Below are 10,765 nucleotides of genomic sequence, written 5' to 3' on the forward strand. Positions count from 1 at the left end.
AAAGGTGAAAATGTGGCTCACTTTTTTCTTATGTATTGTAGACATAGATGCTTCAAAGTTGCATATCAACTATGGATATTAGGAGGTCAGGAAACTACAAACCTAGCATTTGGGAGGATGGATATGTCCAATCACGACCTAATTTGTACGCGGTAAGTCCAAAATATATTTTTCATTTTCGATATTACAAACTTTATTTACATCGCGATAGCTATATGCATGCATGAATATGCTAATTCTTGTATATAGATTTTTGGGAAGAAAAGAATTAGTGACAAACTTGTTCATCATGCAGGAAGAAAAATATTGTGAACGAGCTGAAAAACTAAAAGAAGAAGTTAGGAAGATGTTGCAGAAAAGAATGACAAACTCATTGGAACAACTTGAGCTTGTTGATATTTTGCAAAGACTTGGCATATACTATCACTTTGAGGAAGAAATCGATACAGTATTGAAGCAAATATACGTTAATTATAATAAAAGAGATCATCATAATGAGGAGTTGTATGATACAGCTTTAGAATTTCGACTGCTTAGACAACATGGCTATCATCTTCCACAAGGTATTTCAATTTTTCCTTCTTCTTTTTTAGTTGTGGCAAGACGTAGGTGGTAAGTATTCCTCCATCCTTAACTATATCGATGTTTCAAGCTTATGCCTAGGAATGGTAGTTGTACTCGGTAAGGAGTATTTTACTCCCTAAATGGGACTCTGGAGTACCAGACACACAGGATGAAAATATATACACTGATAATATAAAGAATATACATTTATATTTCTATGTCTTAGCCTTTTGCGTAGTTATCTTATAGCAAAATCTTATCCTCAAGTAGTTACTTTTTTTATTCTTTTTATAGAGATATTTTGCAGTTTCATGAATGAGGAAGGGAAGTTCAAAACAGCCCTTGTGGAGGATACTAAAGGACTGTTGAGTTTGTATGAAGCTTCCTATCTTTGTATGGAAGATGAAAACATTATGGAGAATGCTCGAGATTTCGCTACTCATTATCTGATGGAAAACGTTAAGAAGAAGATGGATGAGCAAGTAAGCCATGCTTTAGAAATGCCTGTGCATTGGAGGATGGAGAGATTAGAAGCAAGATGGTTTATAGAAATTTATCACAAAAAAGAGAATATGAATCCACTTCTACTTGAACTTGCAAAGTTGGACTATAACATGGTGCAAGCTACATACTTGGAGGAACTAAAACAAATGTCAAGGTGATTTCTATTTGACATTTGAAAGTGAAAACACCAACTAAAACACTATTTGGCTTCTTTTCTTTTCTTTTTTTTATGAATTTTTATTTTTTTTAGATATCTGGTCGGCGAGTAAAAAATACTTTCTAAAAATATACAATATATATTCATAAAGATTGTTAATATAGTATTAGTAAATTGGAACGAACAATAATCTGGCAGGTGGGATAAGAACATGAAACTTGTTAAAAAGATGAGCTTTGTGAGGGACAGATTGGTGGAAGGCTTCTTCTGGGCTGTTGGTTTCACTCCTAATCCTCAGTTTGGATACTGCAGAAAGCTTTCAACAAAGCTTTCTGTTCTCCTCACAACAATTGATGACATTTATGATGTTTATGGTACCTTGGATGAACTTGAGCTCTTTACTGATATTGTTGACAGGTTTGTCCACATGCTTTACATCTTTTTCGCTCGATCTCCAAATTTTTATACTACCAGGTCATGTCACCTAAAAGATAAATATCCATAATAAATGAAATCAATATTTATTGTGGTTTACATGTTGTGAAGATGGGACATCAATGCAATAGAGCAGCTACCTGAATACATGAAAATCAGCTTCCTAGCTCTCTTCAACTCAATGAATGAGCTGGCTTATGATATTCTCAAAGAACAAGGGTTCAGCATAATTTCACATATAAGGAAGCAGGTACTAAATTAACCTTTTTTTCTTTCAACCAAGTTTTTCTTGAATATCCCACCTAATTGTTGTTCTGTACCAAAATATTTCAGTGGGCTAACCTGTGTAAAGCTTACTTATTGGAAGTGAAGTGGTATCAAAGAGGATATACACCAAGCTTGGATGAGTTCCTGAGAAACGCCTGGATAACCAACACCGGTCCTGTACTAATAATGCATGCTTATTTTTGCATCACAAACCCCATAAAGGAGGACGAATTGCAACGCTTAAATCATTATCCTGCCATCATTTACTCACCTTCGCTAATTCTTCGACTTGCAAATGACTTGGCAACTTCACCAGTAAGTTAATTATGCCTGATCAGTAAGTTTCTATGATATATATACTACAACTCAAAAGTTGTTTCATTTTTTGTTCAGGATGAAATCAAGAAAGGAGATTATCTTAAATCGATCCAATGTTACATGCATGATTCTAAGAGTTGTGAAGAAAATGCTCGAAACTACATAAAGAAATTAATTGATGAGACTTGGAAGAAGATGAACAGAGACATTCTAAGGGACGAATCCTTGTCAAAGGATTTTAGAAGAACTTCAATGAATTTAGCTAGGATTGCTCAATGCATGTACCAGCATGGAGATGGATTTGGTATTCCAGATCGTGAGACAAAGGATCGGATACTCTCCTTGTTCTTTCAACCCATTCCTCTTACCTGAAATAATGCCATGCTTCATTATGCCTGTTTACACTTCAAGCTCAATGTAATAGAAATAAAATATATAAGAATATATGTTTTATAAAAAAAATAAAGTATATAAGAATATCTGTGATAAGGCACGCATCTTCTATTCTTACTCAAGGAGGAAGAAGCGAAGAAAGATCATTTGTATCTTCTCAAATTCCTGGAGGTTGTGGATCGAGCAGCTTGGCAATTCCTTATGATTACTAGAAGTTATGTCTTTATCCTAAATAATTATGAAGTTGTTATTGTATATAAGACTAGATCCAGTAATGTGTAGGCAGGCTATAGAATATCTTTTATTTGCAGAAAGATTGTTGTTATGGGAGACACGAGATACTTGTCTCTCTTTGTATTTTCTAATGCTTTTATCCCGTATGAAACTTTGGTTTCTATCAATCTGTTTTCCATATCCTGAAACTTGTATTATGTCCGGCAGTAAATAAGGCTTATGGTATCGCAAGAAGTTATCGACATATTCCGACATTACTTCAACAATGAAAGATGAAAAAACCCTACAAGAACAATGAAGTAGAATACAGGGATCCCCTGACACTACTAAATTGGGGATGAAAGTATTATAATCTCAATGCCAAGAAAATATTTATGAAAGAACAATTATACATGTCAAAATACAAAACAAATCATCAGGGGCAAGCAAATGGTTTTTTATTATGTTTCTGGTGTTCTGATCATTCACTCGTTGAGCTCATCAATTGGAATGACTTAACCAGTATACACGAGGCAAGTACCTAGTCCGATATCCCAACTCCAGTCGTGCTTATCGTTGGTTTATACCATGTGAGAAGCCTGTCCAAACACAACCACTATACCAGCTTCATTGTTATGAAGCTAGAGCGTTCAACTTCTTCTCAAACATCTTAGCCCGCCGAAGGGCGTCCAAGGCCTCTGCCTGCTTTCCAGAACGTTTCAAGTTTAATGCCTTTAATTTCTCTGCCTTAACCCGCTCTTCCAACTGCTTTCTCTCATTGGAAGATTCATCAGATACACGTGCTTCAGGTAGTTTTGGCTCTGATCTTTCAAGGATTTGAGAGGCAATAGTGCCAGTTTTATCAGTATCTCCACTTGTAGGTTTTCTTGTTTCCTGCCTTTCAGGGACACGAGGTACAACAGAGGTGTCTGCAATTCCAATTGCTTTTAAAGCAGAGAAAAGCTGAGGATCAAGAAAATCCTCAACACTGACACCCTCTGCTGATTCAGCTGTGAGGTCAGAAGACTGCATTGCACCTTGTGAAGACGCTTCTTCCAACTGGCTCTCAATAGCCTTTGCCAATTCAAATTCAGCATCGGCTTCTTCTGTCCTACCTTCCCTTCGCAACTTAAGTGCTTGTCGTTTGTGGCTGAGAGACTGCTGTTGTAATTTAAACCGATCGCGTCCAGACAATGGCTTTGGACCTGAGCTGGGACTTACTTCTTTCTGTCCTACTTGAGATATATCAGGTACTTTGTTTGGGCTAGCTTCATTTTGTCCAACATGTGAAGTATTAGGACCCACTGAGACTGTGGAACTACTACTACCCAGAGTCTTTTCCTCCTCAAGGTGCTTCTCCAAGAGTTTTGCCTGTCGAAGTTCCTCCTTGGCTTCTGCCACTTTCCCTTCTCGCTTCAACGCAACTGCTTTCCTCTTGCGAGCCAGAATATCTTGACGAAGGGAATTTTGATCAAGCTGAGAATTAACTTCCTCGGCAGTTTTTGACTCAGAGATGCATGGTTTCTCATCTGATTGAGAGACCTCTTCTGGTTTCTCTGGGGTACGTGTAACTTTGTTTTCCATATCCTCAATTGAACTCTTCCATAAATCTGATGCTGGAAACTGTGGGTTCTCAAGGGGAGAATCAATAGCTATACGCGCTTTCTGCTCGTTTGACTTAGTTGGGTTAGACATAGATTCTTCAATTTCAGCCAATTGTTCTTCTAACATTTTAGCAGCATTCATCAATTCCTCTGCCTCCTCAGTCTCTCCTTGGCGTCTCAATGTGAGAGCCTTCCGTTTCAAGCCCAGAAGTTCCCTCTGGATTTCACCTTTACTCTTTTTAGATGCTCGAGCTTGGATGTTATTCGTAGCTTCCTTAGTTAAGGACTCGCTAAGATTAGAAAAATTATTTTTCCCTTGAAATGATACAGATGGAATATTAGCTTTTTCATCATCCTGCCAGCCCAAATTATTAAGCAGTGAAAGATAAGTTGGGTCATGCATATCTTGATCTGTAACCTCTGCATCTTCATCTCCAGCATCAATATCTGTAATACTTTCATTACGCTTATTCCCAGCAATAGGCTGCGCAAATTTTGGTGGATTATCAATATCTTCAAGTTGCTTCTCAAGAATCTTGCCTCTTTCCAGTTCTTCTTCAGCCTCATCTAACCTTCCCTCCCTTCTTAAAGCAAGAGCCTTCTTTTTAATACCAAGAAGTTCTCTCTGGATCACAGACTTACTCTTTGGTGCTACTTTGTGCTCCTTATCCTTTCTTTCGACGAACTTTCTTACATCCTCTTCACCATTACTTAGTTGTTCTTCAAGCTCACTCTCCAGTGTTTTTGCCCTCTTCAGCAGTTCCATTGCCTCCTTAGTTTTACCAGCCCTTTTCTGGCTAACGGCTTCTCTTTTCAGAGACTGAATTTCACTTAGTAGCACTTCCCTATCAACGGGTTTGAATTGCTTTTCTGAAACCTCAGATTCGGCGGCATCTTCAGTCCAGCCCATTGACTCCAAGGCAGCTGCTATTTCTGGGTCATACATGTCATCATCAGTTACTTCAAAATTACCATCTGTACCAATATCATCAGCAGTTCCAAGAAGGTTGTCAAAATCATAACTAGAATCTGGTTTGTATCGAGTGGATAAATCATCAAATTTGTCAGAATCCAGCCCACGTATTAAAGAAGAAAGCTCATCATCAGAATCTTCATCATCACCCAACAGTTCCTGCTCTTCTATTTGCTTTTCAAGAATTTTAGCCTTCTTCAATTCTTCCTTGGCTTCAGCAAGTTTCCCTTCCCGCTTCAGCTGGAGTGCTTTTTTCTTATGAGCAATGACCAGTGACTTGTCCATTCCATGAATTTTCTTTTCAGGATTAGTCTTTCCAGAAACTTCTCCAAGAAGCGCAGAAAGTTCACCTTCAAGGCTCATGGTTGCTGGCCTTTTGTCAGCAGTACGAAGGTCCATATCTGACCATCCCAGATCTCTGAGTTCAGAAGCAAGATCATCCTTCTCTTTGGTAATTTGCGGAGAGAGCTTATTTTTCCTACCAGATGCTTTGCCAGCATCATTATCTTGCTGGATCTCGGTGACATTACTGGACGACAATGCTCTTTTACGATTTTTTCTCAGAGAAATCTCCAAAGCAGCAGCCTGCCTTTCAAGTTCTTTGCCCCTCTTAAAAGCCCTTAGAGCTTCTTCAGGTTTACCTGCAGCTTTTAGAGTTCGGTGGTTCTGTTTTTCTTCCATGGCTTGCTGTCGTAATTCTTCAGGAGTAGTGGAACCCATCTCAGCCTGCTGCTCTGTCTGATTACTGCTTCCATCTCCAGCCTCATCTTTACCAGAGAAATCTAGAACATTTGAACCTGATGCCGTGCTTGCTGACTGTTGATCATGGGAAAGAACATCTGAGGTCCTTTCTTTACCCAGAAGGTGATTTAAAACTTCATCCTCACTCTTTGATGCAAATCTTGAGCTCCCTACGACAGACAACACTTGTATTTAAATCGAGCAGTACTTCATTTCTATCTATTAGCACAGTAACAATGACTGAGTATAACCAGTTATTTGTTTGGTACCTTTTGATGCTCTACTTTTTTGACCATATCGCAGTTCAAATCGTGCAGCCTCTTCTAATCTTTTGCACGGTTCACAAATACGCACCGGTGAATCACCTTGTCCGCGTAGCACCATTCTTTGCTGGGTACAGCTATTGCAGAAAATGCCCCCGCACCTCCGGCAATGATGCTGAAATTTCAGTGTGAATCACAACACAGGTGAAAAAAAACCAAACACCTACCATATTCATATTTCCATTCAAACAAGCACAAAGAGACAGGAGAGGGGAGGATAATATCATATATATAGTGTTGGTAGTAAGGAGATAAAAGATGATATTGATATTTCAACAATAATAATGCAAAAAAGGTCATTACTAAAAGAGCAACAGTAAGGCAGAAAAGGTCGAAGCCATACCTAATCAACTTCAACATGGTGTGTCTTAGAAAAAAGAAACCACTCTAGGAAAACCAGAAAAGCATGTCCGTTAACTACTCCTTTCAACTATTACCTAATGCATTGCAACCTATTCTCACAGCCCAGAGAATGGCATATAGCCCGCTAATGAAGAGGATTGGTTTTTAGGCAACAATATGCGAAAAGTTCAGAGGCTTCACAGCAAAAAGCTAGATTCCTAGGAAGGTAATCTGCAAATACTTGTTAGGAAACAGCAAGAAAATTTCAAGGCCACACGTGTGAATTTTGTTTGGAGGGAGATTATCCTTGAGCTGAACCACTACTGAAGAGATTGAGAACATCATAACTCAGATATTCCCAAGAAGACGGAAACTACAGAAAAAGAATTTAATATCTAAGCTATAATGACCATAATTTGCTTTCCAATTATATCAAAAAGGAGAAGGTTCATGGTTCTCATAAGAAACAACATCTGCTAACATTGATCTATCAGCAAAAACAAAAAGAAACAATTCAGCAAATGGAATTTTAACTCCATCTTTTCAAACACGGTCGATAGACGCCTCAATTGAATTGGAGCTCTACTTGACAAAAGGTTTGGACTATGAATAGCACACAAAAATATCTATATTCTTGGATTATTAGCTATGAGAGAAATATAAACAATTAAACACAACTACTAGAAGTTATAAACACTTCAAAACCAATTACTACTGTGGAGATAACCAAATATATAGAAGCTTCTTTGTGGTCAAGAAATTCACTAGAGTAGGAAATGAAGAACCTCTTGTTCTCCAATAACTACAATCGCAGATAAGAGCACAAGTGAATGAAAGTTGTATTGCTGATAACAATGGAAGATATGGGGGTGGGGTGGGGGGGTGAAAGAGCTATAGATTCCCATCTTAACACCCGTGATCATTTTCCTGACATTGAAGAAGATTGATTGCAACCATTCTTGTCCAAACACTTGTTCCAATTTACGTAACAATGAAATTGAAATGCATAAACTGTTTGCAACCAGGCTGAAATAGATTGATTTTCTGATGAATATATTGCCTATACTGCACACCCTTTCAACTCTAGAAAATTGGCTTTTGTACTGAAGGAGGACCAGCTTGAAATAGCACCCACTAAAGTGGAAAGTCAGGTGATTCCTCTATATTTGGAACACAATAGAGTTCTCTGCAAGATGCGTCACTAAGCACTTGGGTCAAAATGACATGCATTATCTAGATGAGGAGGTGGAGAAAAGTTAATAGCATCAGCCAATTGAGCTGGTCTAGAGGAAATCTAGAAATCTACTAAAGACATCCACAGCCATAGTTAAAGTACAATAAAATATGTGAGATTGTAATTTCTTGCTCCCAATTCGTTGCAGAAAGAGGTTCATATTCCCATGAAATAGGAGAATGATGAGCTATTGGGTTTGCTTAAACTTTCTCTTGGTGACTTTACTACCTCTGAAGGTATCAGATTTTTTGTCGAGCTTATTTTCTTGTATAATGCATCCTCAACAGATGGTGGAGTACAATGGAAGCAGTATCATACTGCATATACTATTATCTTTTTCTTGCGAATTGGTGGAGCTGGAACAAAGATAAAGATGTACTGAGCAAGCTTGTTCACATCCAAAGTTCAACACAAATCCAAGTAAAAGAATTCAGAAATCTATTGTAAGCGAGCATTTCAGTCTTGCCACTAAGCCTAAAATATAAATTCGCCCCGTATCTTTCCCAATATATCTCTTTTCTCTCAATAAACCTGTTTATCGCAAAAGTACTCTGATTGCAACGCTATTCAGGAATAATATTTGGGAGGATCAGCTGTACACTTGGAATTCAACATAAGATCATTTTGTCGAGAATAATGTTCACAAGAGTCCTTCGGCAATATTAAACACCTCAAACATACTGGAGTAAGGTACAAAGTTAGAGACATTCTGCTGTGGAACTAAACCTAGGAGAGATAAGCATTTCCATCAGTATATTATATAAATCGACCACCAATGCTATAACATAAAGGTGAGATTTTTGCTATTGAGTATACCACAAACACTACTTGACAACACATTCCAATTAAGTCAATGGGAAAATAAAAGGGTATAACATAAAAATTCAATCAAAAACTTATATTTAAGATCTAACATGTGATTATTCAAGAATCAAACCCCATAATGATCAAAACTGAAAACCTTGCAAATTGGCCTAATGGGTATCAAGAAAAATCATATTTTTAATAAAGGGTGTGAAGAAAAAGTTGAAGAAACGATGGAAAACAAACCTTGCGATTGATGAAAGTGAACTGAGAAGAACATCCTTGGCAATGAGAAGCATCAACTACCCAATTATTCCCTCTGAGTGATGGTTTTGAAGGTAAACCGATCTTCTCCAACATTTTCTTCAATCTGTTACTTTCAAAGAAAAGAAAAAGTAAACTCAAATAGAAAGAAGAATCCTTCGCTGATTCACTTTTTCTGATATCTTGTTTAAAACGACGAGCGGAGCTAACCAAACGACGACGTTTGTTTCAGCGAAAGTAAGAATAAGAAAAACAATCAAATACGCAAGGCAAATACCTAACAAGAATTGTTTATTTATTTATATTTATATATATTTATTAAGTAGTAGTAGTAATTGTTTTAAGGAAAAATTACTTAAATACACTACTTTAATTATCTTAATAACCATTTATTCCAACTTATTTTAAAAATTTCAAAAATTCCTTATTCCTCCAATTTAAAAAAATATAAATGATACATCATGATTTTTCACCTTTTTTTCACCCAATTGGCAAGTTTAACTTTACCAAAAACTAAATCCTATTTTTAAGTTACCCACTTCCCCATTAACATCCCCAATTAAAATTTACCATATTAATTTTTATTCCTTTTCCTTTTTAATTCCCTACATTGTAGGTGTATAATTGTCTACTTTTAATTCCCTTATTCCACACGTTTACATTTGCAGGTTTATTTTGAATTCCAGTTCAAATTTCATCCATATCTATTTGATATTCTAGGACTCTCTTTCCATCTACCAAATTTTCTCCTTCAGTCTATTTCTTGCAGGTAAATTTTGAATTCCCTTCAAATTTTCATCCATATTTATTTGTTATTTTGTAGGACTATCTTTACATCTAAATAGATTTTCTCATTCATTCAATTCATCGTGTTAGTATACAAATATCATGGAAGAGTGTGATAAATATCGTGTATTATTTTTATCTTTTATTTGCAGCACATCGATGTTATCTTTTACTACCTTCGTAAAAAATCAAAATTTCGAAGCATGGATCAATACAGATACACAACAGTCAATTGTTTGTTCAGCACACATATCAACAATACCCATGACAGGTATTATAACAATGAGGCTGATGATGATATTAGTACCCAAGAACACATTGATCGTGCCAGAGATGTATCAGTACATGAAAGGTCAATAATCAACGTAATGAAAGGTTTTTCAATACCAGCTGGGTTACCATGGCATCTGGTGGATGATGTTTATATTCCAATCAATTATGAGGGAGATTTTCATTGGGTATTAGCTGTGGTTGAATTGAATAAGAGGGTAATACGCGTGTATGACTCTTCTCTGGGCACAAGGAAACGTGTATATTCTGACGAGATAAAAAAATTGTCAAGGATGTTACCTTCTTACCTGATTGACAGTGGTTTCTTTGAAAACAATGAGCGGACAAACTGGTCAGTTCTTGATGCATACAAGGACAAACAAACAGGTGTACCTTTAGAGTCACATATTCCTTTCAACATTGAATATGCTGAAGGTATCATGCAACAAGAAGACGATAGCCTGTAAGTATTTTCAATTCTGGTTTACAATATTTGTGTAAGCTATTTTACAAATTTGTATTTCTTATTTTATTGTAGGGACTGCAGGTTATACGTAGCTACATTTGCAGAGT

The 10,765-nt window shown here is 36.8% G+C and overlaps 2 protein-coding genes across 3 annotated transcripts; one reads left to right on the top strand and one right to left on the bottom strand.

The window, feature by feature from the left end:
* Positions 1-47: 47 nt before the first annotated feature.
* TPS38 (terpene synthase) lies at positions 48-2,617 on the top strand. Its single transcript, NM_001329875.1, has 7 exons — positions 48-152; positions 296-563; positions 859-1,222; positions 1,424-1,642; positions 1,772-1,910; positions 1,994-2,242; positions 2,321-2,617. The coding sequence occupies exons 1-7, from the start codon at positions 48-50 to the stop codon at positions 2,615-2,617; spliced, it is 1,641 nt and encodes a 546-aa protein (NP_001316804.1).
* A 478-nt stretch (positions 2,618-3,095) lies between these two features.
* On the bottom strand, positions 3,096-9,425 carry LOC104646027 (uncharacterized). 2 transcript variants are annotated; one of them, XM_069294495.1, is made up of 3 exons: positions 9,119-9,425; positions 6,439-6,607; positions 3,096-6,339 (listed from the first exon to the last, which is right to left on the bottom strand). In XM_069294495.1, exons 1-3 carry the CDS (start codon positions 9,230-9,232, stop codon positions 3,485-3,487), a joined length of 3,138 nt encoding a protein of 1,045 aa, XP_069150596.1. In that variant the 5' UTR covers positions 9,233-9,425; the 3' UTR covers positions 3,096-3,484. The 2 variants fall into 2 exon arrangements, with proteins under 2 accessions (XP_069150596.1, XP_069150597.1); XM_069294496.1 differs by having other exon boundaries at positions 6,439-8,794; positions 9,119-9,361.
* Positions 9,426-10,765: the final 1,340 nt, after the last annotated feature.

This window comes from Solanum lycopersicum, chromosome 2, assembly GCF_036512215.1.
Source record: "Solanum lycopersicum chromosome 2, SLM_r2.1".
NCBI lineage: Eukaryota > Viridiplantae > Streptophyta > Magnoliopsida > Solanales > Solanaceae > Solanum > Solanum lycopersicum.